Below are 27,003 nucleotides of genomic sequence, written 5' to 3'. Positions count from 1 at the left end.
CGCAGCCTTCCCTGGCCTGGCCCCTGCCTCTCTCTCCAGCTTCTTTTCCTGACACCCCTGCCTCAGCCTCAAGTTTCGTGCTGTCACTCTCTCTGTGTGTCACACTGTTCCAAGCCTCATTCCCTCTCTAAGCTCCTTGAGCAAGGACCAGGTCTTATTTGTCTTTGGACCCCAGCACCTGTCACAATGTCTGACACATAGTAGGTGCTTAAAACATGCTTGTTGAATGAAACTCAAGAAGGGGAACAGAAAATGGGATTTTCATTTCTGCAGGAAAAAGGGAGTGGAAGTTGAGGACTATAGAGTTTCCCTGGGGGTTACTATCATAAGAGGATTCCAGCCCTTGAAAAACAGTGGTTGTAACATACATAATTAACCTTCAAAGGCCATTCAGAAGAGTGGTGCAGTCTTGCATGGAGTCAGATTCTCTCTCTTCCTTGCCATCAAATCCTGTTTCTCTCTTCCTGAAATACCTCTGCTTCCCATTCCACCAGTGCCATTGTCAGGTGACTTAGATTCAGAGTTCTCATTCCCTGAATTCCATGTCCTTGATGATGTGTGTGGATTGCATTCCCCTAATGAGAAGGGACTAAGGAGGTCACTGGAAAACAGGTAGGTCAGGATTCTGCATCCAGAGAGCCTAACTCTATCTGAGCAAATCAGGGAAGGCTCCAAAGAGGAGGTGGCATTTGGACTGAGACTTGAAGGATGATTAGGAGTTTAACAAGAGGATGGGGAGCCCAGTGTGTTCAGGGAGCTTCAGGGACTGTGGACTATAAGATTAGAATCATCCATCTTAAGTGAAGGGAGGGTGGTTGTCCAGAGAAGCAGGAGTAGTGATGAGGGAAGTGCAGTTTACATTGGATGTTTGACTCCTACCTTTGTACATTTAATAGACGCTGAGCACACAGTTGGCAGAATTATCTATAAAATACATGTATTTTAAATTGTCAAGCTTACCAGAGATTCCTCTATGCAGCCACTCCGGTTATTTCGCGTGCCACCATCATAAGAAGCAAAGTGGTTAAGCATTTAGATCCTGGAGTCAGATTGCCCAGTTTAATTCCCAGATCTGCCTCTTCCAGCCCTATCTCTTTCATTACCCAACGTCTTCATACCTAGGTTGTGTGATCTGTAAAGTAAGAATAATAATAGTACCTCTTTCAGCAAATCATAGGGATAAGTGAGTTAATACATGTGAACAGCGCCCAGCATGCAGCACCCACTCACTAATTGTCATGCACTTCATGATTTTTTTTTTCTCATGAGGTTGTTTGCAACTGCCATCCATGTACTTTGTGCATAATCCCGTGATATTAATTATATGATTTTAATTATTCATTTGTGTGTGATTTCTCACTGGACTGTGAATTCCTCAAAGCCATTAGTTGAATAAATACCTCTTTTCAAAGTAATTGAATTCATGCATTCAAGCATATTTCCTACTTATCTATTGGGAACCTTAGAGGAGAGCTTTTCTTAGGATTGTGACTGGAAAATAACTTTATTATTTGGAAACTCCTCTTTGAGGCTGGAAAAGCCTTGGTCACAGAAGCATCCTCTTCTTTACAAAACCATGCCGGCCCCCTGAGACTGCCGGAGAACTTGCTTCATGGAGATTTTGTCCTGTTCAGAGGGTTGAAAGAGCCCAGAGAAATAAGAAATATCTGAAGCCTGTCAGTTTGGCTGAAAATTTTTTAGCAAAGCCTTGTTGCAAAACTTATAGTCAAGAAACCTCTTTCACAGGGGCCTAACTCCCAAGAGGTGGGACAGTTAAGTTGAATGGAGTATAGACATCACAGGTACCCAGAGAACCTGGCCTGACGCTCCTTGTCTACTTGTTTGGGTTGACTTGGAGCAGAAAGGGCACAGAAAGGATTTTCTGCTGAGACCACAGAATGAAAGATTTGCCTTAGGAGATTGGCTGGAAGTCGGCAGGACCCAGAGAACTGTGCAAAGGCTGGACCAGAGACCCTGAGTGTATAAAAGCAGGAGTGTGTTTGTGGATGGGGGCGGGGATGGGTTTCTGACCTCCCCCCACAAGAAGGCAGTCAAATAAGTAAGAAGATGGGAAAATAGTACATGTAAATTCTAGTTCTGTCCCTTTGCAGCTGCACAATCTTCTTCTGGCCTGGGTTTCCTTTTTGTCATTGGAGGGTTTGAGGTAGATTGTCTCTCAGGTTCTGTCTCTGGTGTTAAGATTTCAGTGGTGGTCCAGCCATGTTGGACACAGTGTAGGTTGAGCAATGTGGCATTTATATGCAAGCCTGCCAGGGGACCCATCACCACCAGGGCCCTAGCCTCCACCCTGCTCTGTGCAAACCCTGCCCCAGCCCCATCCCAGCCTTCCCACTCCTCTCTGCTGCCCGTGAGCCCCCAGAGGTCTCAACCCCTTCCCGCCCCCACTTACCAGAAGCCCAGTTGTCTTCCTCAACCCGCTTGAGTGGAGGCTGCTTGTGCCTTTTCACTCCGTGTGTTTCAGGAATTGGGATAGGTCTGCTCCCAGCTCCCCTGAAGATATTGCCTCAGCCTTCCACCCCTGTCATTGCTGTCCTCTTCCAACCTCCCAGTCACCTTCTCTCATCCACTGAGTATGCATGAGCTTGGCTCACTGCTTCTTTCTCCATCCTGACTCCTGTCACACTGCCTCTGGTGACTTGAACATCACACGGACAATTCTGATGAGACCGTAGCCTCTGAGGGCCTCAGCCACCTCACTTGGGATGATCCTTTCCTCCACACAGCACACACTCAAATATGTGTTGACAGCATGTCGACAATGGGCACGTTTGAAGAGGTTTCATTTATCTTCAAAATTACAGTATCTGTAACTAAGGTGACCATATAATTTATTTTCCAAACTGGGACAATCTTGTGAATGAAAGAGAACGCCCAAAATAATTAAAGTTATATTATTCTTGGAAGTATTTACTTATTGATGACAAGTTGGCTTTTATATTAAGGTCCCTATAAAATAATTCTATTCCAAAACTATTTTCCAAAATAAAATTTTTCTTCAGAAAGTTAACTCATATACATACATTGAAGTAACATTGAAAAAAAACTCCCTTATGTCAATTATCTGCACATTCAAAATCATAGGCAAAATGATTGTTCCTAGTACTTAAGCTCCTTAATTAGTTTCTTAGCTGATCTGTCATTAATGTGTCACTGGTATCTTTATGAAGAATCTCCTTTTTGAAGCTAATTTTTGTATTTTGAAGCTAAAAAATAATTTTGGGGGGAGGGGTAATTAAGTTTATTCATCTATTTATTTAATGGAGGTCCTGGGTTCAAGCCCCGGGAACTTGTGCATGCTAGGCATGCACTCTTACCACTGAGCTATACCCTCCCCCACTGTATTTTGAAGCTTTTGAACAAATCTGTTTGCAACTGCTTTCAAAGTAAAATGTATAATTAATAAATTTGAAATTGCTGACACCTTTCTTTATAGACCACAAGATTTTTAACTGGCGATAATGCCTCAGGTATTGAGAGATTTGGTAAGCTCTCTGCAAATTCTGCTAAACGGATGATATTTTCAATTCAAAATTTGTATGTAAATATTTTGTCCCAAGGATTGACACAGGTACTATCTTTTGGCCTCTGTTCAGAGTATCATTCTCCAACATACATTTTTACAGAACATAACTTGTCAAGTAAGTCATCTCTATTTAGGATTCTTTTGAATGTTTCCCTATGGCGTATGTAGTTTCACGTCCTAATAGATGAAGTAAAAACTGGGGTCCAATCAAACCCAGTCTGGCTTATTTTAATGCAACTATTAATAATAATATCTATTTAACAAATGAAAACTCCAAGACAAATGCTAAACTAAATGGGACCCAGAACAACAGGCATAAACAGCTCTACCAGTGACCCCTCGTAGGTCTGTCAGTAGTCCTGGCAGCTCATCAGTACCACCAGAGGGCTCTCCAAACCCGCTGGCCTTCAGGCTCCATTCCCAGAGACTCAGCTTCCACCGGTATTGGGATGGGGCTCTGATGTGCAGCTCGAGAGCGTCAGCACCGCTTTCAACGCCAGCTCAGCGTGGTCCTCCAGGGCTGTTCCCCGATTGCTCTAGATGTCACAGGAACACAGTGATTGGGATAACAGAGACAAGGGAGGTGAATCGGGAGCAGCCGTGCTGAGGCAACATTTTCTCTGCACCCCTGTGGGTGCGTGGTCACCTTGGGCCAGGAGAGGGTGCATGTGCTCTGGGACATGAGAGGAGCAGAGAGGGTGGCCCTGCCACAAAGCCTGTGAACACTACCCATGACACGGTCAGAGGGATTGCATGAAATCTTTTCAGACATTTAATTAAGCAACTCCTATATTGTCATGACAAAACTGAAACTTGTGGAGAGTTACAGAATTCTAATGGGAAATTAAAATGTTAAAAACCTTGCAAAAGCACTAGTTAAGCCTGTTGTAAGTGCCATGTTCTGTTCTCAACATTTATTTTGAAAACAGTTCTCAAAATGTAAAATCCCCAGCACTCCCAAAACGACCTATCATTTTGGCTCATTCTACAAACTTACGATCAATTTCTAACTCCAAGTTTTGAAGTATGAAAACCCACACTGGCAAAGAGTAATAACAACGCGTCATTTCCAAGCCCTACGTGCCTTGCTGCCCCATGTGTGTCCCCTACGGCGTTGGGGGTTGTCCCTGAGCCGGTTGGGAAAGAGCATTTGCTGGTGCTTTGCCTGCTCTGAATTCAGTTCCGAGGCTGTGAGTTGAATTCTGTACAAATGTTCTGGATGACCTGGGGGACCAATTTGTAGAGGTAGTCAAACTCGTCCACAAAGAAGGCATGGTCTCTGGCAGGGTGAGTGGCAATGACTTCCAGCTCGTCCTGTGCAGCCCAGGCCACGCCTATTGCATAGGTGATCACTCCTGTGGGGACAGAAGGTAGATGAAGCAAATGTCACCAAAGAAAAGCACTGAGATGAATCCTTGCCTTCCTGCCACTCTCTTGGCTATTGTGCTTGAACACAACCAAATCTGAAATCAGGACTGTGCCCAAAGCATGAACATCTGCTGTATGCCAGCAGCAGTAAAATTGATGAGTTGCTGTCTCATAGGAGTTTACAGTCTTTTGGAGAAAAAAAAAAAAAAAACAGAAAAATGGAGTAAATACATGATAGGAATTTCATGTCCAGGAGCAGCAAGGGAATGACATTTTGGGACAAGTGAAACTTGGATGCAGTGCAGATTGCACCGCATGGTACATGCCTGCTCTGTGTGTAGAGTCACACAAAATTCAGTCTTAAATGCATCAAAAGCCAGTTCAAGGTCTTTTAAATGAAAATGAAACTGTGGGGTGTCAAATCCATTTCACCTTCCTTCACTAATCAAGGTCATTTTAAGACTTGCATATCCTCCAGGTAGCACACAGCCTGAACAGTAAGATGTTTGTCCGAGTTGTTCTCCAGAAACTTGGAGTCAGCTGCCAGCTGAGCTGAGCATCAGGTGTGTCTCATTCAGCTGAGCTGGTTATGACAGGATAGGACCACTGACCTCCAACTGGGCATGCGCGGGTGCCCTCTTGGTGACCTTTAAATGTGGAGGCCTGTAGCTTAGTTACGCCTGCGCAGAGTGAAGACGAGCACACCTTTTTCTAATCAAGCCCCTCATGCTCCCCAGGCTCCCCACGCCTCAGACGGCCCTGATACCCTCCAGGGGAGGTCCAAAGAGGGACGTCTAGAAAATAGGTGAGTGGAGCTGAACGTGAGCTGGGCACAGACGTTTGGAGAAGGCAGGGGAGCCCAGGGCTTGTCGTCAAGAGCTGGTCCACCGGGCTCCCCCCACTACTCACTTCGGAACTTTGGGCGGATTGCTTCTGAGCCTGAAACCATCTTCCCTCTGCTGACACGAGCCCAAGGGGCCTGCTGGCTGCTGGCGCATGGGCCACCTGCCGTCCCACCACGGTAAGTGCTCCCCCAGGCTCTGCCCAGTAAGTCGCTAGAAAGACTGTCTGAACCTAGTGTCTGGTTACTTCGGTTTCTAGAAGCCAGGACTGCTGGTTCCTAAAGGCTTGTTTATTTTCATACCTCTCTTTGTTTCGGAAAGGATTAAAAGCAGCTTTAAAGAATAAGGAAAATTCTGCAAACAAACCCAAATTAAATGTAGGTAGAGAAGAAGAAACTCCCCTCACAACGGGTGAGCCTTGTTCACTGGTCCTTATCTGCAGGTTTTCGGTGCTCGCTGACCACTCAGTTTACTTTTATTATCGTTACCATCATTACTGTCTCTTGGGGTTTTCTCAGGTGGTTTGTGTTTTCCTGGTATTTGATGGCACTTCAAAACAGTGATTATACACAGATTCTGTGAAAAAAGCCTTAAATAGGACTGTGTTTCAAAACATTTACAAAAATATTTTGCTTATTTTTCATGGTTTTAAACTTTCTGCTGCCCTCTTCCAAGTTTTCATATGGGAATGTTTCTTTAAATATTTTAAATGAAAGTTCTTTGAAGTCTCCCCCAGACTTCTGATATCTGGTTCGCAGTTGCTTACAAGAATAGTACTTTTCTTTTAAAACATCTGTTTTCCTCAAGTTTCTTAACCCAGTTTGGTGGTCTTCAATGGAGAGTAAAATGATACGTCAAATTCCTTTTTAATGTACCAACCCTTCGTGTGCAGTGCCTCAGAGTGTGGGATGTAAAGAAGTTAACGCTCCCTGTCGCCTGCAGGCCTTGGGCTCGCCGGGACATGGTGGGAACCTCTGTGATGCTCCCTGCGTGACCCTTCTTCTCTGCCCAGTGGGGCCTGCTCTGCCTATGGTTTGAACACTATTAGGTCGACAAAACCAATGTATAAAGAGACAGTCCCACCCTTGTCCCGCTGGCCCAACCAGGCCCAAGGTGCTCGGCAGCTGGACCATCTCACTTACCCTTGTGATGGGCAACTGTTGACGGTATCCTGACATCGTCGTAGGACCTCCCGTCAGTGATGAGGATCATCAGCTTCCTCTTGTTGGGCTTGGACTTCTTGAAGAGCTGTTCCAGGGCGTAGTTTATGGCGGCCCCCGTGCTGGTGCCACCGCTCCAGTACCCCACCTTCTTGATGGCATTGAGGATGTCAGCCTTGCTGCTGTGCTCCTCAAACCCAAACTCCAGCCGCTGCTCGTAGGTGTACTGCATGGCCCCGATCCGCGTGTCTGTGTCTGAAATCTCAAACTCTTTGCTGAGGTTGGCCACGAACTGGAGGACTGTTCGGAAGTTGCTTGTCCCAACGCTGCTGGAGCCGTCGATGACGAAGCCAATGTCGGCTGAGTTTAAGCAGGTCTTGCTGCAGGCCAGTCGGTCCACGTCACAGACCCGCTTCACCAAGGGCTGCACGGTCTTGTGGAGGCCAAACCAGTTCTGCACGTTGAGCGAGTAGAAGCCATTGGTTCTGCACACAGCCTGGAAGACACAGGGGAGGGACACCGGCCCGGTCAGGGTCACATCCTCCAATGTGTCACCATCACTCTCGACCCCCAGGGCAGGGGAAGGACCAGCAGACTCGTTTTCTGTGCCTGGCCTCCAAACGCTCTCTCTCCATCTTGGTTCACCCAGCCAGGCACTCGCCAAAGCAGAGTGCCCTCAAGTTATCTCTGAACTCACTCCCACTCCCTCAGCTGGGTCTCTGCTTTCATGGAGAGCCATCAGTTAGGCAGGTCCATAGGGAGAGGTGAGTCACTGATTTCAGCTTTATATTTATGCCTATCCAGGCCCCTCAGTACGTGTACTGGCAGCCCTATGAGGTTGGCACTGGTGGGCACCAGCCCACAAGAGGATTAAAGAAAGCTTTGTTCCAATTGAGAAGACAAAAGGCACACACAACAAACAGCTAAAGACATGTTTCCAGAGCAGCCCTACACCCAGCAAAAAGGGGTTCCACACATGTTAGGCACCACGCTAGATGTTCTTGGAGAAATTATCTCATTAAACCCCTACCTTAACCCTACAAAGTAGAATTAGAACTCCCTTGTCATGAAGGAACAAACAGGGCCAGCTGTGAAGTGACATCCTTGAGTCCCTGAGCCTGGAACACAAACCTATTCTGTCTGCAAAACCCAAGTTCTGTCCCCTGGACAACCCTGCTTCCAGGCAAGTGAATATTTGTTTACTTGTGCCCAAGCTTGTTCCAGAAAAAACTTTTGGCACCTGCAAATCAACATTGAGCAACCTGGTTGATGTGCTCCTGGAAGTGACTGTTTCCTCCCCAGCACTGCCCCTCTAGGGGTCACAGAGAGAGCCACAGACCTGATGGCTACAGATGAAGTAGAATTTAAAATTATTTTAAAACAAGAAATGACTTTAAAATGTTCTAGGCAATATTTTTTAATTGTTTTGTAAAAACCTAAGTAGGATTCACAAAACTGTCCATGGACTGGGGGGCATGTGAGATGAGATGAAGGCTGAGACGAATTCCAGCCAGCGGATGGAGAGGAGGGATTCCCACGAGGTGGCCCGAGGGAGTTGTGGCGAGGGAGAGAGATGGTGCTGGGTGGACGGAAGACCAGGTGGCTGGAGCACAGGGTGTGGGTAGCAGTCACAGTAGATGGTCTAGGTGGTGGGCCGGGACCACATGCCACATGGCCTCAGGAGAAGTAGGAAATAATGAAGAATTTGGAGCAGGGACCCCACGGGACTGGAAGAACTCTTCATAAACATGAGTTGAGCTAAACTAGGGAGACCCAGGAGGGAGAAAGAATAGATGTAAAGTACTAGCATTGGACGTGGAAAAGAGTAGACAGATATGAGACGTGATGTGGGAGCTGCCCAGGTGTCCTGGGATGATGCTGGTGACTGGGAGATGTATGGGGTCAGAGGAGGAAAGGATGTAGGCTGGAAAGATGTTGCACTTGACTTTTTACATGTAAGATTTAAGGTTCTTCAGGACTTCAGGTGGAGAGCAGCCAATCAGCTGGAAATAGATGGCTAATGAGCTCTAGAGGGACCATGGAGGGAGACATGAGGGTGTGGCTGCTTGTGAGCGCAGGAAGGCTGAAGCTGTGGCCTTGGGAGAGACTCTGGAGAGAGAAAACCTAGTGAGAGCAGAGGAGAGGGCCCAGATCTGCGTCCTGAGGAAGTCCATGTTGAGGGTATAAGACGGAGAAGGGGAGAGGGTAAGTGTAGTAAGAGCCACACCGTGTCGTGGAGGTGAGGGAGATGAGGGAGATGAGGATGTCAAGGACGATGAAGTGCAGGGTTAGTGCAGGAGGCTGAGCCCCACTGGATCCTGAGACACAGAACCTCAGAGCTGCAAGGGCATCACAGACAAGCCAGAACGAGGCAGCCCCCTGCCCCTGCTCCTCCCTCCTAACTACTTTCTTTCCTTTTTAAACCTGGGGTCGTGTCTTTGGAGGAGGGTTTATGTGGGGTTCTACTATGCAAAATATACAAAAAATGAGCTGTTTGGGGGCAGTGGGTATGAGGGCCTAGTTCCCCATCTGTTCTGCCCCCCAGCTCCTGCCAGGCATCCCCGCAGAACCCAGGGGCAGCCTAATCTCCCTGACCTGGATTAGTACCTTTGTTTTTGTTGTTTATCAGATTAGTTAATTTGCAGTGCGTGTGTGCCAGTGTGCCAGCTCGTGTGAAGGCCTGCTGGGCTGCGCAGTCGAGGTCCCCTGGGGCTGTGGGAGGAGCCCCAGGGAGCCTCTGTGTGAGACCCTGGGGACCCTGCTCCTCCTAAGGTGTGATGCTGGCCTCAGTTCACCAGGTGCTTGGGTGGGGAGGGGAGGGTTGCTTTGAGAGGGTAATTCTGGGTTCCAGACCTACTAGTCTCACTGGAGGCCCTCCTACCATGAAATGAGCTTAAAACCTCTTTGAAGGAACCAGAAACACCCCGGATGGCTGTTACAGCTTTGCAAAGTGCGGGGAAGTCTTACGTTGGGTGGGTCTCCAGGCACTCACATACCTTGTTTGCAAAGTTGGGCTCCAGCACATACTGCTTCTCATTTTCAGTGGCACCTTCAATGGTGATGAAGAAAATGTTGATTCCTGACTCTCTCGCAAACCTCGAAGCCTCCTCCACCTTGTCCGTGGGCCAGCCGTCCACCATCACCACAGCCACATTGGGAGCACCGCCTCTGTTTCCATTAGATTTGGAAAAGAAGTTCTTGGTCACAAAGGAGATGGCCCGGCCTGGAAGAAAAACAAAACTCATGCTTGGAGAGCTCACAGAACAGATCACAGCAGCATAAAGAGGTCCAGAAAAACAGTCATTCCCTCCCTTTATTGGCTTGTTTTCTTTTTAAATCAGATTAACTAGTTGTAGGTGTGCTGTTCAGTGGTATTAAGTATATTCACAATATTGTGGAACCATCACCCCTAGCCACTTCCCTCCCCAGTTTCATCTTAAGCCTTTAACTTCTAATTTTCTCTTGTTTTTTTTCTTTAAAAGAAGTTCTATGCTATTTGCAGCAACATAGACCTAGAGAATTGCCTACTAAGTGAAGTAAGTCAGATAGATGAAGACAGATATTATATGATATATGTAGAAGCTAAAAAAATATACAAACGAATCTATATACAAAATAAACAGACTCACAGGCATAGGAAACAAACTTATAGTTACCTAAGGGGAAAGGGGGGTGGGGGAGGAAAAATTAGGAGTTTGGGATTAACAGATATGAACTACTATACGTAAATAAATAAGCAACAAAGATTTACTACATAGCACTGGGAATTATAATCATTATCTTGTAATAATCTAGTGGAAAATATGTATAGCTGAATCATGTTGCAGTACACCTGAAACTAACACAATATTGTAAATCAACTACACTTCAATTAAAAAAAATAAAACAAAAAAATGACAAAAGTTTTAGGGACTGGCAAGCAGGTGAGAAAAACTTTCAAGGGAACAAAAGTGTCCGTTCTCTGCCTGGGTGCTGAGAACCAGCCTCACTAAGGCCCCAGGCCGACCCCATGCTGTTTCTGAAAGTGTGGGCTGGGAGGAGCTGACCTGAAGTGACAGGAGCTTCTCCTTGGGCTTCTGCAGCTTGGGGTGAGCCCCACGGTCCAGGAGCTGCGGGGCGTGGAAGACTGTGTTCTGGGGTCAGTGGAATCTCGTGTCCAGCCCCACCAGGGGCACAGGTCTGGCTGGCCCAGGAGGTGCTGCCCCACTAAGAACTGACAGATGTGTTCTAGCCTGGCTGCGCTGCCCACCTGAGTGGGCCTGGGCAGGTCACGCCAGGCTTCTGGGCCTAGGTTTCCATGTCAACAGCCTGCCTCAGTTGAGAGCAGAGGTTGTGTGTATGTGGGAACTGAGCCTCCCAACATGCCTTTCATGAAGTCAAGCGTGTACTTCACATTATCTAGGGCCTCAGGAAATTTCTAGAATCAAGGAGCTTGGTTAGTGTGAACCTGTTTCCAAATGCCTGGTCACCTCTGGGGAGCAGATAAAATGGAGTTTCTGGACCTGCCCCACTGACCTTGAATTCTGGTACCCACCTCCACCCCGCCCTATCACCATGGCCAAGGCATGGAGAGGGCTCAGCTTGACACAAACAACATGTCTCTCTCTGCACAGTCATCACTATAACAAAAGCTGAAGCTGATTGGAAGAAGTTTCCCAAGGGGCACTGTGAAGCTTCCTGAATGGAACTGGTTACAAGTTTTATTAAAAAAAAAATTTTTTTTTTTTTTACAAAACTTAACATTAAATAGATGATGACTTATAGACTAGTCAGGAAATAGCTGCAATAGCAGTCCTACTGGTCCTGAAGAAAGCTACCGTCCCAAGGAATCACGTCTGCTGGAACTCTCCAGCACGGCCGTGATAATGGTCTTGACCCCTGGATCTACGATAAATCAGACTTTAGAAAAGATACAGATATTACACAAGTCATTTCTTGATGGATTATTAATATTTTTTCCTCCTTCTATAATGTTAGAAGACAACCACATAGAAAGAGAACCACGGTAGCAGGATGATCTGAATCCGAACCACGTACCTGCATTAGAAAGCCCTCCTCTCTGGGTAATTTTCTCTATGGCTGTCTTTAGGTCCTGGGAATTTGTGTGAGTCTTGAGGTTAAATTGGGTAGCAGGGTTATCTCTGAAGATTCAGAACAAGAAATAAAAATTAGCTGGGAAGTTATTCCTTTGGGAGAAAAGGAGAACTCAGAGCTGATTCTTTTCCTGAACTTGACCGTGACCCTCAACTCTGTCCCTGACCTCTGACCCCTGGCTCTGGCCCTGACCCTGACCCTAGCCCCTAATCCCAGCCCCAGCCCCAGGGCTAGATTTTCTCACTTTGCACGATTTCCTGAGTGTGTCTGAAAATTGTGAAGAAATCGTAGCTGATCATAAATTAAATGTTGCTAGTAGACAAATAATTTCAAAAGCAAAAATATAAAATTTTCTTTCAAAAGTTTGTACAGAAAAAATTTAAATTTTTAAAATTATATTTTGCTAAATCTTATGATTTAAAAAATAAGACAGAAATATGGAACCTGATCACCCCACATCCATAGTGTTCCCTGTCTTACTGTTGATCACTTTGTAGAGCAATGGATCACCTCTTTCCCATACTACATACACTGTCAAATCATGTTATTCGCAATCATTCTGTTCTATAAAGTTGCTGCAAACATCAAATTAGCAAGTTCTGAGCCATGGCTCCTAGGGGAAATACAGGATTAGGTTTCTATGGGCCTCTGGTCACATTTTTATCAATAGATCAGTAAATAAACTTGTTTTTTGTGTGTTTCTGTTTCAAGACATCCAATTTAATATATATGTTTCTTAAAAATAATTAATTATATGTAGTATTTCTGTATAACAAAATGCTAGCTGAGTTTTTTCCTGACCCTGGGTCACATTATGGTAAATTTTTTTAGCTTTCAGCCTCACGATGCTATCCACTATGCTTTAAAAAAAATATCAATTTTCATTTCATGAATTCCCAAGTTGAGTCACTTTTTCACCTTTTCCATAGCTTCATCATGCTCTATAGATATTAATTACTTTAGCACTTTCTGGAGTAGGCTCACATACAGATCAGTGGATTTCCTCTTTGTTCTGCTGAATGTCCGGAATCACTGATTCATTAACTTTGTCATGACCGACAACACAAGTGGCCTGAAGGAAGTGTATCTAATACCGTCAGTTTCTCCGTGAGCAGGCACAGCCTTCCCGTGCTTAGAACACCCGGATAGCGCTTCAGTGCTATGCTTGGGACTATTAAAAATATCCCCAATGGAAAGCAGAACGATGTGGTGCTAAAAAGACTGTGAAAAGGACACTTGTTACAGTATGAGCTGGAACAGGAAGGCAGAGCAGCACCTTGTTTGACCTCAGCTGGGAGTGCTGTGTGAAACACTCCCCTGTCTGTGCATGTCCACAAACGACAATGAAAGTGCCGTGAATACCGATTTTTGGAGACACAAGTAAATTTCAGCACAGAGGTGAATTTGCAAATATGGAATTAGAAAATCATTAAGATTGACTATAACCTACTTGAGAACAGGCGCCGTGTCCTAGGATTTTCTAGCCCTAGTGTTTAGGGTAATAGAGAATTATGGAAAGAAGGAAAGGAAGAAAGGAAAGGAGGAAATGTGGGTGTGTAATCTGCTGATCTGAGAATTACTGTGGAACTAGGGGGCTCTCCGGCTCGCGGTCTGTTTCCACGTCGCAGGGCTTGGTAAGTGCAGGGACATGGAGTGCCTTGGCAACAGACAGTGCTTGGTGCTTCCCAAACTCAGCCTGTGTCTGGTCACCTGCGGATTTTGTTCAAATGTAGATTCTAATTCTGCAGGTTGGATGTGATATCCCAGGTTGTGCCTTTCTAACAAGATGATACGGTGGAACGCATTTTGAGTAGCAGTGTCTTAGAGGATGCTGTGAGTGTCGAGAAAATCAGCAGTGGGGCTGCCAGTGATAAGAGGAAGGGAGGAGAATAAATAAGTCTGGAGACCACAGGAGGAAGGCTGAGAAGAGGGAGGAGAGCGGAGCTCCTGCAGCCTAGGCTGGCAACCTGGGCGGGGGTGGGGGGAGGCGGGGGGTGGTTGGGGCAGGGATGCAGGATCCTCCAGATGACAGCACAGCGCTGGGGGAATACGTGTGCCTTCACTCTCTGGTTGCCCAGCAGCAGTACCCAGAGAGCTCTGAAAATGAATGATCCCTGAGTCCCACACTCAGAAATTGTGATTTAACCGATCTGAGGTTTGGTCTGGGCATTGGGATTTCAAAAGCTCCCCAAGTGGTTCTAGTGTGCATGGGAGTGGCCATCTGCTCCTCTAGCAGAATGATCTAGGGATCGAGGGAGAATGAGCTCCAGGAGAAGGGGCTGCCCTGGGATAAGCCCAGTCCACGTGCAATGGGAGGTCAAGGGGAACCGTCAGGAAGAAGTGGGGGAAGTCAAGGGCAGTCCTTGTTTCCTTTGTGCGTCTGGGAGAGCGAGGTGAGGAAAAGGAAAAGCGTAAGATTCTTGGGTGTGAACTGTGCCCTCAGCTCACTCAGCCCGGGGTGGGGGGGGTGCCTGAGGCGTGAGGTTCAAGGGTTCGCCAGCCTGTCACTCAGAAGTGGCAGGGGTGGGGGTGGAGGGGGTCTGTGCCACTGGGCCCTGGAGCACACTCCCAGGCTGTTCCGGATCCTGTCAGTTTCTGTAAAGGCAGGGTAGCCCGGGGGCATGAGAAGAGGACTGGGCAGGAGCCGGAGATACTTGTGGGCCGTGGCCACTGCACCTGGAAGTCGAGCTGCCCCTTTCCTCCCCTCTCGGGGACTTGGTGATTCTCAACCTTGGCTACAGATGAAAATACCAGCTTCTGGGTATTTGCCAGACTCTAGTTTAACGGGTCTGGGATGCAGCCCAATCATCAGCATTTTTAAAAGCTCCCCTGGTGACAGCAACATGAAGTCCAGGCCCCAGAGTCGCTTCCTGCCCTGAAGTCCTGTGCTGCCTCGGGATTTGTAGCTCCTGGGCCCCTCCCGCTGTGGCTCTTGCCTCAGGCTCCCCCCGACCCCCACCCCTTTGCTGCAGACTCAAGAAGATGGGACAGAATGGTCCTCCTTGCCAGGTGTATTAGTTGCCTATTTCTGCTGTAAACTTAGTGGCTTAAACAACACACATCTTGGCTTCCAGCTGAAGGTCAGAAGTCCGACATGGGTCTCCCAGGCAGGGCTGTGCTCCTTCCTGAAGGCTCTCGGAGACCGCCACTGCCTTGTCTTCCAGCCTGCTTTTCTTGGTCAAGGCCCTCTTCCTCCAACCTCAGAGGCAGCTGTCACATCTTTCTCATGACTCTTCCATAGTCACATCTCCCTGTGACGGATAATAGCTGGGAAAGGGTCTCTGTTTTAAGGACTCAAGTGATCACATTGGGACACCGTAATCCAGGACACCCTTCCCATCTCAGGGGCCTTAACTTTAATCACATCCACAAAGTCCCTCCTGCCATATGAAGTCACATCTCCACGGGTTCCAGGGATTCAGACGTGGGCAGCTTTGGGGCCATTATTCTGCCCATTGCCCCCAGACACCTCACTTCCTCCCCCACCCTGATTTCCCCACAGTCGGTGGCTCAGCTGATCCACGGGAGCCTCGGAGTGTCCTTCCTTTTTTTCTGGGCAGAAAGGGAGGCTCATCTGAGTGTGACTGAGGTTGTTCAGTCCGGGGCTGAGGTGGGTGGGCTAAGTTAGAGGGTAAGGAAATGCAGCCCAACTCAGAGATAAAACATAAGGCACCTGTCAAAGAGCCACGAGCAGAGAAAAGTGTGTTTCATTTTAAAATGGAGCAAAACCACTATTTTGCTTTATGCCGCAGCTATTTTCCAATGTTGATATCCTAGGGTTGATTACAAAGTTCAGAGGCACATGTGCAATTCAGTTCCATTTGTACTGAAACTGGGAACTAAAACGAAATCATAGTGAAGGTCCAGGGGGCACCTGTGGATCCAGGCGGCAGCTAAAATGCAGCTGCTTGGTTAGGTTCGTTCTGTTTGCTGGAGTTCACCTAACAGCTGCTTGCTCTGGCTGTCCTTTCATCTGGCCTCTTAGCGCTCCTGTTGTATTAAGTGCAGTCATGAGCCTGTTGGCTGTTTAATTCTAAATCAGAACACAAGGGCTTGCTCCTTGGCCTTTTGTTCAAGCAGTGTCTCAGTCCTCAGTTTGGTAGAAAGCTTAGATTATCAGCAGCTTTCTCCGCAGAGGAGCAAAATCTTTGCTTTGAAGTCAGTTTTATTTGACATTTTAGGGATTAATTTTAATTTAATATCTGTCCTTTCCCCATTGGTCAGGCTTTTAGCTGTATGTTCTTGGGAAAGTCACTCAAGCTCTCTGAATTGGTATCAAACGCTGCCTCTCTTACTAGAGGTGCATGATGATGTGGAAGGAACGCTGTGGTTGCTGAAAAGTTAACGGGGTGGGGGTCGGGGATGGCAGTGACATGGGAGAGGGAGCATCCTGGCACCACGGTGCCTCAGGTGCTCCCCCTGGCCTGGATCAGAAATAGGGAGCCAGCTAACGCATGGGGAATTTATGGAGGAGAAGAAACCACAAGCCCAGGAGGGGATGATCTGATCTGCTGAGAGAATGGAGTGGACAAGCAGGGAGACAGGGAGATACAGGAAAAGGAGGGAGGGGGTGACCAACGACCTGCCAGTCCTGTGACAGGACTCTTCCTTCACCTGCCTGCCTGGACTGATTTTCTGTTTCCTGTACCCAAAAAAATCTTTGTGTAGGATGCTAAGGGATCAGGGGCAGAATGAACATTGCATTTTGTACATCCAAACCATTTTTATACTTCTGGGTTTTTTTTACTTCTTATTTGCCTTTTGTCTCCTGTTAATAGTATGAGCCTTCTAAATTCTAAATTTAAAAGTTTAAGATCTGCCTCAGCTCTCCTAAGGAATCTTCTTGGTTGGGAGGGGGGGTGTCTTCCATGTGGACCAGTAGCAGCGGTGACAGAGGTGAGACGCCTTGAGAGGAGGAGAAATTCCAAGCTCCGAGTCCTCTTGCCTTGGCCAGCCCCTTCCCAGCCTAAGCCTCACCTGATCGTCACTTCTTTTTGAGCCTTGCTTCCTCCCTATAACGCGAGGAGGTGGAACCAGGAGATTTCTAAGGCTCCATTGCTCTGCGATTCCAAGACAGTGAGGCTGATTCCCTGTGGTGGTGAATCAGGTACTAGAATCCCGTGAGAACCCAAAATGCCAGGAGAGGAATCAGCTTCCCAACCAGCCGAGCACTGGAAAGCCCTCTTCCAGAAACACTGGCCCCATATCCCCTTTCCTGCCCTACTCCCTCTTTTGGCACTAAGACTGTTTGCTAAGGAAGGAGGGGCGGGAGGCACCCAGGTGCCTGAAATAAGAGGAAGTCCAGCTGGGTGCGTGGATTTCCCCTTCAGCCTCATCACACCCTTCTTCTGATGCCTCGCTCCGATTTATTTTGTTCGCCACGTCCCAGTGATGGACAGATAACCTCCATGCAGCTGTCATTTCATTGCTGATCATTCATCCCACAGAATCGGAACCGAGGCTGGAAGGGAAAGGAGGCTTATCCAGGGTGTTAGTCCCACATTCATTGATTGGATGTCTCCCAAGAGCTGGTCACTGAATTACAGAACATCAGAGCCCTAATAAATCATCTGGCCCGCCCCCCAACGCCTCATCCTTCACAGATGGCAGCCCCTATGTGGAGAGGTTAAGGGACTTGCTTAAGGTCACACAGTAAAGCTAAGGCCGGAATTCAAGACATCCCGTCACCCGTTCACCATGCTTCCCACTCCAGGCTGCGGCCGAAGGAGGACGAAGAGGCTTGATCGGTCTGCGTGAGCATAGAGAGAAGGAAAACAGACACCTTCTCCTTTAAGGGCTTTAAATGAATAAAGACCTTGAGTGGAAAAAAAGACGAACAGCAAAGGCATTTTTAGAAAGTGACATTGGAGGTAAACAATTCTTCCCTGCAAACGGTGATCATACTGGGAAACCTTGAGAGAAAGTTTTTTTTCCGAGGGGAAGGAGTGTTTACTGAATTGTTTTTCCTCCCCTGCTCCGTTGGTTCTTTAATCCACTTTCCCATCAGCACACAACACGATTCTCCTGCCATTTTTATTTTCCTTGACATATTTATCATCTTATTTTCATATTATCCTATAAACCTTGGGATACGCAGCTTTTAAAGCAGCTATTTTTAATGCAAGATGACACACCAAGATTTGAACCCCCCAATAAAACTGACCGGGGACAGCTGGCACTAAAACACTTCCATTTCCTCCCTGGAGAAGCCTGCTATTTGTTTGCTGTCTTTAGAAGGTAACACAGCAATGAAAATAGGTGGACGTGTTGAAACCAAGAAACAGTGACCCAAAGTGTGTATTGTCCTATTTCAAGTTAAAATCCTCCAGATCATTTGACATTGAAAATTGGCATTTGTAGCAATTGGTTATTTTCATATACTTGACTCTGACTTTATACAAGTGCCACTTCACTCAGCTATTTTTCTTCACAGGAATAGAAGATAGTGTTAAATATGTGATTGGAATTTAATTCTAAAATACAAACATCATAGGTTCTTAAGAAAATAAGACATTTTTGTTTATTTCCTTGGTGATCTCAAAAATAAATATTCCAGTGTCTTCAACTTAACCTCGGTTAAAATGCTGCTCCTGGAGGTCCTCTGGAGACGTTTGAAGGGCCTGGAGACCCCCCACGCATGTTGTCAGTATTTTTCCTTTTCAGGAGGGACATTAGGTCGTGACTGCGGCTTCTGAGCAAGAGGTTCCCAGGCTGATGTGAGATTCCACTTCCAAGGCCAGGCTGCAGCGCTGCGGGGAGCGAGCGGTGGCTGTGTCTGGGGGTCCTTTGTGGGACTTTGAGACAATTATCCTGCCCTCAATAGTTCTTGATCAAAAGTCCACCTATTATTTGAGGCTTGTGCTTGCTTGCTCCTTTGTTTGTTTTCTGTTGACATCTGTGTATCTGTTTTAGAGATTAGTCTATTCACAGTTGAAATAAGATTGACTTATTTTCCCAACAAGAGAAAAAGTTGAGACTGGACGTCAGTATGAGCCCTCGATTTCTACCCTACTAGAATAATGAAATGGGCTGGGAACAGTCACACAAGTACCCGCTGACTGATGGGGGCAGTTCCCCTCCCCACCCAGTCTTCCCTGTTGCCTGGTGGGCTTTCCCAGCACCAGTGCAGCAGCCTAAGGTTATGCAGAGGAAGGAGAAAGTTCACCCTAGAGCACCGTGTTTTTGAGATATCTCACCTATAGGTGGACAGGTGGGAGCACAGGAGCCCTTCCAACAAATACTTTCATAGTCAGGGTTGAATGGGGTCCCCCTTCTCCAACTACACATGAGGAAACCGATGGCGGGAGAAGTGAAGGCCTATCTCAAGGCCACGCAGCGAAAACTTGAGCCCTGTTCTCTTAATTCCCCCCAAAATATTCTCTCTACCAATCAGGAGTGCAAACACCATTTACTTACAAGTCTCCATTAACCCATCCTGCCCTTCTGGAAGTCTCGAGTTTCTTTACATGGCCTCTGGATTGCTTCAATTTCTTTCATTTATATTTGTATCAGGGAAGAGAAGGAATCTGATGTGCTCTAGGATATGTTGGTACTTTTCTGCGGCACAAAATTAAGCGCAGGACATCCCTTAGTTTCTGAATTCAGGACAGCACTTACCCGTACTGAACAACACCCATCAGTGGACCAGCAGGGCCAACGTCCAGAGCTTGGGCGACGTCAGCCAGGAACTGCTTCTGGATTCGGAATCGACGTTTGCCAACGCTTGAGCTCCCATCGATGAGAAACGACAAGTCGATCTTGCAGTCTGAGGAACGGAAAAGGACTCTGTTAGTCCATGTCTCTCTCACTGCATTCACTGCTCTTTCCCTCCACCAGAGCCCCTTGGGTTTCCAACGAAAGGAGAAATTTGAAAAGCAAGATGCAAGGCATATTCATTGATTTCTATCCATAATAGATTTTCACTGGGCACCAAGGTCCACGACTGCTTTAGAATTCTCTGTATCAGACACAACCAGATACTTCAGAAGCTGTGACCTCCCAGTCAAGTCTGAGAATGCCCTCAGAATGGTCTCCTAGGCTCAGACCGTATAAGTGCAGACCCCCAGATGTGGGAATTCACCCAGTCTGAGTCTTGTGGGGGGAGCCTGTAGTCTTACTGTCATCCTAACTTTTTAGAATTGTGTGTTGGCGTCTGTGAAAAGCAGGAAAGGACTTGCAGGGCCAGTGTTGAGGGGAGGGCAGGAATTGTAGAATGAAAAATGGATACCAGTTTTATCCTTCACTTTCCCGGGTGGGGCAACCCTAGAAATTATGCACGTCTATTGACAGATATCTGTACTTGTTTGTAGCTCTCTTAGATTTTTGTCCCTTTCTTTTAGTTGTGACAAAGATCAGGACAGTTCTGGTTAGGCTGTCTGGACCTCTGCGAACAGATAAAGGTTATGATGGGGTTGGGGGGTGGTGAGGGGGGCTGCAAGGCATTTCAACCTTTCAGAGGCTAGTAAGAATTGGTAAAAAGTCACAAGCAAACAGAAGTTAGTACTTTGCTCTCGACTGAAATTGTATCATCTCATTTCAGTAAAATTGATGATTCAGTGCTGATCAGAAGCTTCTTATTGGGAGTTTCATATCCCACTGATGAATAAAAAATGAGGAATGAGTTATTTAACAACTGTAGGATGAGAGGAAAAAAATATTTCAGAACAGAATTCCATGGTGGAGAAGAAGAGAGAGAGACTGCAAAGTTAGAAATTTCTGGGCTGGAGTGTCCAGGAGGACAGAGGGGCCAGCACTGCCCTCTGTGAGAGGGGTGCAGCTGTCCAGACCAGCCTGGGTCTCCGCGCTGCCGCACGACTGCCCACGAGGCCACTTTCGGCTTCTGTTCTCTGCATTACATGTTGTGTTGCTTCAATGGGACTGGAGTCCCCCCATTCCCCAGAAGAAGGAGCTTCGCGGCAGAGAGATTCTTTTTTTTTAATGAAAGCAAGAAAATGACCATGAGTTGACACAGTTTTAAGCAGAATGGATGAGAACTATTTCATAAAGTGTGATACTACAGACTTGGCAGATTGAGGGGAACATTCAATCTGAGAGTGCTTTATTCTCTTGCTGCGGGGCATGGCAATCAAAACCAGAGGAGAAGTGGGCGACGACAGGGACCTCTCTGGGCCTGGCAGACTCCGCTCCATCTGGAATTAGTGCCTCAGATCACTAGGGACTTGCAGGCTTTCAGTCCCCGTCTGCGTGGACATCCAGGGCCTGCCACCCTTCTTGTTCCGCTGGTGTCCCCGCAAACTGCCTATGCAGCATGCCAAGCATGATCCTCGAGATGAAGACTGGGAGAAGCAAACTCAGTCAAAGATGCCACTAAAGCCCGGGATAAAGCAAAAGGGAAGCAGAACTGTTCTAGGCCTTGGCATGTGTTTGCCAAACAGGGCCAACCCACTCTTTCCCAGATACGGGCTTGCAAGGTGAAATGCCGCCAGCAGGTGGCAGTGGTGTTCTTTAGGGCTTGCCGCCCACCCATGCCTACTGTTTTCTGGAAATGGGGGCTCCCAGGCTCCACCCAGACCTGTAGAATCAAGTCCGCAGTTTAGCAAGATCCCAGGGTGATTCGCATGCACTTTAAAGTTTGAGAAGCACTCCTGGAAGGGTTTTCCTTCCAGATGTCAGTCGATCAGTTCAAATGCCTTTTTACATGAAAAAAAATTTACTTTTTTGGAATAACTTATTGAAAGTAAGGGCGAAAGGGGGTTTTCCTTTTAAATGAATGAAAGTATGTGGATTTTCATTCATCTGTTGAAGTGCACTTACGATACTTGGCAATTATAAATAATGTTGCTGTTAATAGCAGGGTGTATGTATCTTTTTGAATTAATTCTTATTTTGTGGTTGGCTTTACTCTTTTGATAACTATGTAAGTCTAAAAAGCTAAAGCTCTAAATGTTCTTAGAAACAATGAACAGTACATATACATAAATTTAAAAAAATAGGTGAAGTATATTGTGTAAATGTATTTACATGTAATACATTGTATATGTGCAGTCAAATTGTAACAATTCTACCTAATAAAACTGAAAAATGAAAAAAAGACACCAAAAAAAAAAAAAAGGAAAAAGAAGAAGTTGAAAGTTAAAAAAAAATAGTATATGGATTTTGTAGCATCTATTTCGGTTCTTCCCAGACCATTTTTCTTTCCTTGTTTCTTATATCTTGAACTGTGTTCAGAATTGATGTGTTCATTTCAGAGGTTTTAAGAAAGTGTTTCTCAATTTGCTTTGTTCTCTTCTCTCATTAGCCTGATGGCTGATACCGGGATCACCTTTGCTCCTGTCCAAGAGCGTGTTAACGACTGTGGCTCTGGCTCAGGGCATGGGCTTGCTGAGACCCTAGTGGCTTTCTCACATTGAGATGGAAACACGCTGATGTGAAGATGACAACATCAATACAAAAGGACAGATCTGGGTTCTGAAATGTTCAGCATGAGCAATTTATTACGGTCACTGGGGCAGAAGGAGGAGGAGGAAGAAAAGGTAAGACAGAGTGTCTACAGAAATCAATCTACTAATTTTCTTAATTGCTTTCATTTTTTTCAACATGGCACAATTTTACAGATTAATGCTTTGTGTTGGCCAGTGTTTCTTAACCCTGGATAAGTGTCAGAGTTGCTCATGTAGCTTCAACAGATAAAAATGCCTGCTGTGGGCGGTGCTTCTCAAGGGTTAGTGGGCCAAGGAATCCCTTAAGGAGGTCTGGGGTGAAGCCTGAGAGCTTGCATTTCTGACAAGCTCCCAGGTGACGCTGATACTGGTCCTCAGACCACACTTTGAGTAGCAAGATCTAGGGAGAGTCTGATTCAGTAGACATGAGGCAGCAGTTGGCATTTTTCATTTTTTCAAAAGGTCTTTGGGTGATTCTGACACGTAGCTGAGTTGAGACTCACAGCCCATTGGCAGCTGACTTACAACTTTCTGGGGGAATTTTCAGGCACTCTCCTTGGCTTGCAACACAACTCCCTCCGTGGTTTCCCTCTTCTTCTCTGGCCCCTCTTCCTGGTATGCTCAGGTGGCTTCTCTTCTGCCCCGTCTTAAAGATCTTCAGGTTTAACTCCTCTGTTTCTTTTTCTATCCCATCTCCCCAGGTCACATTTTCTGTTCTCATAGCCTTGGTTATGAATTACAGCCCATCATCTTCCAACTCTGTATTTTCAGTTGGGCCGTTCCTTCTGATGTCAGATCTCAGTAGTTAACCCTCTGCTAGACCGAATGCCTTACAGAAGGTGATAGACAGACGCTCTCCTGCCCCAGCCTGCTCCATCTCCAGTGGTCCTCATGGCAGCACCATTTACCCAAGTTGTTCACAGCATCTTTAACTGCTCTCTGTCTCACACTTCCACCCCCAACCCTCTAGATTCTTCCTTTTCTATCTCTTGAATTTGCCCATTTGTCTCCATCTCTACTTCCCACGCTGAGCTCCGTCTACCATCATCTCCACAGACCACCGTCCTCGCTGGCCAGCCAGTCTCCTCTCATCCGCCTTTGTCTCCCCACTCCACCCACCCCTGTTGCCATAGTGATGTTTTAAACATCTGATCCTCTTCCCCTCTTGCACAACAGTAGTTTAAATCCTTCAAAAGCTTCCCTTTCCCCTTAGAACAAAGTGACAGAAGAGAGGAGATAAAGAGACCCGGGGTAGGAGAGAGGCGGGTTTGGATGGGAGTGAGTGGGTAGAAGGCAGAGAGGGCAGATCAGATGTCAAAGCCACTGTGGGTTTCTAGTTGTCAGTTAACTTACTTGGATCTCCCTGGGACACTGGTTCCAAAGACTGTGTGCTTAGTTCTTCTTTTGGAACAAATCCTGGAAAGAACAGTAAAACTTTCAGTGACTTACAAGAACAGGAAGCATCTGGCCTCACCCCAGGGATGGGGACACTCAGCTCAAGGGGCTTGGCTTGTGTCTAACTGCTCTTCTCCACTCTGTCCCATCTTAAGAGACAAGAATGCGTGAATATTTACTGACAGGATACTAGAGACACAGCTCGCTTGCTTGCCTGGGTGCTTGGGGGCAGTCTTAAGTCAGGTGCATCGAGAGCTGTCCCCTACTGCCAGTTAACTGATTCTGTCTGAGCCTTAATTTCCTTATCTGAGAGGATTAAGCACTTTGCCAGTGTGAATGGTTCCTCTGTGAAATTCTGAAAACCTCGAGGTCAGGGCATGTGTCTCACTCAACACATAAACCTTTCCTGTGCCTCCTCCATGTCGATCCTCAGTCAGCCTTTGGTGATTGAGTTGAACAAAGATGAGTGAGAGGAGAGGACAGTCTAATGGGGGCTGAGTGTAGACTGGAGGGGAAGAGATGAGACACAAGCAACTCAAACAAATAAGGATCTGATATGCAACCCTTCCCCTCCAGCAGGCTGAGACCAGAATACAAAAGGAAAAGGGTTTAGTTCTTGGAGAGGCTGGTGGGCAGGGGGAGGCGTTGATTTTCAGCCTCAGGGATTTTCTTTAGAGCTGTTTACCTGGGAGCTGGGTTCACAAATATATAAAGAAACAAAGACAATTAATAAGAGTCTTTTTAGGCTTGGTCAGGCCAAAGAGTTTCTCAGGCAGAGGGAAACTTGCAGCACCGGAAGTGGGTCTCCCTGTTTCTGGGATGCTGAGCGACGCCCGCTCAAGAGTCTCCCCCAGTGGAGGAAGGTGCTGGGCACTCTGCTCACTCTTGACTGCAGTAACCTTTCTCCTGGCTTGTTAGTTTTTCCAATTTGCAAAGCACATGATTTCATCTTCCCATTAAAGGTCAGCTTGCTCATCCTACTTCCTCACATCATTTAAAAAGTTTCACTTTGGGTGTCTAATGGCATTTCTCGGCCAAGAGCCCCCGGAGGTGAAGAAATGCAGGTCGAGTCCCAGGTCCTCTTTTCTACCTCGCATTCCCCACCGCCCCAGCAAAATCTGCCCTGGAGTTTCAAACACTAAATGCAGTAAATGTGGAGCAACACTCATTCACGTGAAGGGGAAACCTGCATCCCACTTGCAAAGAAGGAAGAATAAATAGAAGGAAATCAAAGTGTGCTCCCAGGTGGAGTGAAGGTCTAACTCATTTTGAGGGCCGGGAACTCACTCCCTTCTGCCTTTTTGTCTTCATGTTTCCTTTCCCCTTGGTGATCCAGTGTTGTCCCTGGCCCAAGCCTCCCTGTGGGAGCTTCAGTGTGCCCTTTGCATGGTCACCAGATGCTGACATCGGAGGGGACACTGTTGGAAAGGCTTCTGCAGCTGAGCTTGGCCTCTGTGCCACCAGCTGGATTATTAGACCCTCCTAGTTCTGTAATCCTAGGAATCTTGATCCAGTCACGGCCAGGAGGTCGGGCTATATAATTACCTGCATCTAGAAGGACTGATCCAGGTTTCCACAAGTCAGGCTCCCCTGCTTGTCAAAATTAAAAAGAAACAAACTTATTACTTAGATGAAACCAGCAGAAGCTCTCAGGTGAATTGTCAGAATGATAATGTTTTCTAATTGTGGCAGAAAGCTCAGTAAAGAAGCATGAGACCAGCCTTTGGGATGAAGCAACCTGAAATCTGTGGGATTTTCTCATTTAAAGCTCTTAAAGCCGAAGACAAAAACGTCTTTACTCTTTCCTTCTGTTCGCTATGCACCGAGAATCATGGAATAATAGGAATCCTGGGATTCAAAGGCACCTAAAAGCTCATGCAATCTGAACCAAACCCCTCAGCCTGCTTCTATAGCATCCCTACCAAGTGAGTGGCTGGCTGGTGTTGAATACCTCCAGAGATGGGAAACTCATTACATTACCAACCAAAGCAGTGAACTTTTCTTGGATTATTGAGACTGTGAGAAAACTTTTCATTGGATTGAGCTGAAATCTTTGTCCATCCATCCATCCATCCTTCCATCCACCCATCCATCATACTTAGTTAGCACCCAAAATGTGGCCAGTATCATTCTGGGTACATCTGTCTCACTATCTGTTTGTGTTTCTTTTCTTGGAACCACACGGGACAAATGTGGCCCCTTCAGGGAGCAGCCAGTCCACTCATCTCCTGAGTTTCTCCTTTTCACCTCAAGCAGAATGGAGCAAAACAGCACCTGGCATTCTATTTAACGCCTCCCTCCACCCCCCCCCCCCCCCCGCAACTGGTGCTGATACAGTGGAAGGGGTGGTTGGGAAGGGGAGGTTCTTGCCCAACAGTCCCTCATCTCTTTGGGAGAATTACGTCTGGGAGGCGCTCAGAGGCAGCATGGACATGTTAGGAAGCCTCATAAAGACACAAAAAGTCTGTTTCTCTCCCTTCCTCATTACCCGCTGCCACCCGTTGCCTTTAGCTCACAGGCTGAGAGTGTAACCAACTGTTTCATTTCTTAAAGGCCATCAGCTCTCCTGCATGCTGCAATTATTAACACACTCAAAGGAAGTGATATTTTCCTTCACATGATTAAAAGATGCCAGGCTATTTTGAGAGATGTTCTGGTGTAATGATGAGAACTGAGTTTAATTTGGTTCAACCATTAACCAGGGGTAGGACCTTGAACAAGTCACATGCCCTCTGCGAACCTCAATTTCTTTTTGAGTAACATTAGCAGTTTGGGTGGGATGAACTCCAAGTCAAAATATTTATGATTCGTATGTTTAAACCTTTAGCTTCTTTCGCCTCATTACTCTGTTGCCACCTACTGGTAAAGACATGTACTTTGCCCTTTTCCTAAAAAAAAAAAAAAGTGCTGGTGACATCTCAGTTTTTGCCCTTGAGTGTGAGGTAGGATGAGAATGCTGGGTGCTCTGTTACTTCAGTAGGAGATAAAGAGTTCTCTGACATGAGGGAATTCCAAGCCTCTTACTCCTGTCCAGGAGACGTATCCTTCTGTTAGTGCCCCTTTCGCTTGTTCGGGACAAGTTTGAACCAAATCACTTTCATCCAAAAGCTGAAGGCTGGAAAATAAAAAAACACTTGGCCAGCTCAGACTTGGTGCTTTGGGATTTGGTAGTAATGAGAAGTAGATTGGTGAGAACATTT

At 46.6% G+C, this 27,003-nt stretch overlaps 1 protein-coding gene across 3 annotated transcripts in view; it reads right to left on the bottom strand.

Annotated features, from left to right (window-relative positions):
- Positions 1 to 4,293: 4,293 nt before the first annotated feature.
- VIT (vitrin) overlaps positions 4,294 to 27,003 on the bottom strand; it is a 91,644-nt gene continuing 68,934 nt past the window's right edge. For 2 of the 3 annotated variants that reach the window (XM_045504819.2, XM_045504818.2), the window contains 7 exons: positions 25,349 to 25,396; positions 23,762 to 23,824; positions 19,626 to 19,773; positions 11,952 to 12,055; positions 9,911 to 10,137; positions 6,897 to 7,410; positions 4,294 to 4,899 (listed from right to left, as the gene is read on the bottom strand). In XM_045504819.2, the coding sequence (XP_045360775.1) occupies positions 4,721 to 4,899; positions 6,897 to 7,410; positions 9,911 to 10,137; positions 11,952 to 12,055; positions 19,626 to 19,773; positions 23,762 to 23,824; positions 25,349 to 25,396 (1,283 nt within the window). In that variant the 3' untranslated portion in view covers positions 4,294 to 4,720. The remainder of the gene's footprint in view (positions 4,900 to 6,896; positions 7,411 to 9,910; positions 10,138 to 11,951; positions 12,056 to 19,625; positions 19,774 to 23,761; positions 23,825 to 25,348; positions 25,397 to 27,003) is intronic. The other variant, XM_010967644.3, reaches the window with a different exon arrangement.

Source organism: Camelus bactrianus, chromosome 15 (assembly GCF_048773025.1).
Source record: "Camelus bactrianus isolate YW-2024 breed Bactrian camel chromosome 15, ASM4877302v1, whole genome shotgun sequence".
Classification (NCBI taxonomy): domain Eukaryota; kingdom Metazoa; phylum Chordata; class Mammalia; order Artiodactyla; family Camelidae; genus Camelus; species Camelus bactrianus.
Note: the sequence above shows the minus strand (reverse complement) of the source record. Positions and strands in the feature narration are given on the sequence as shown.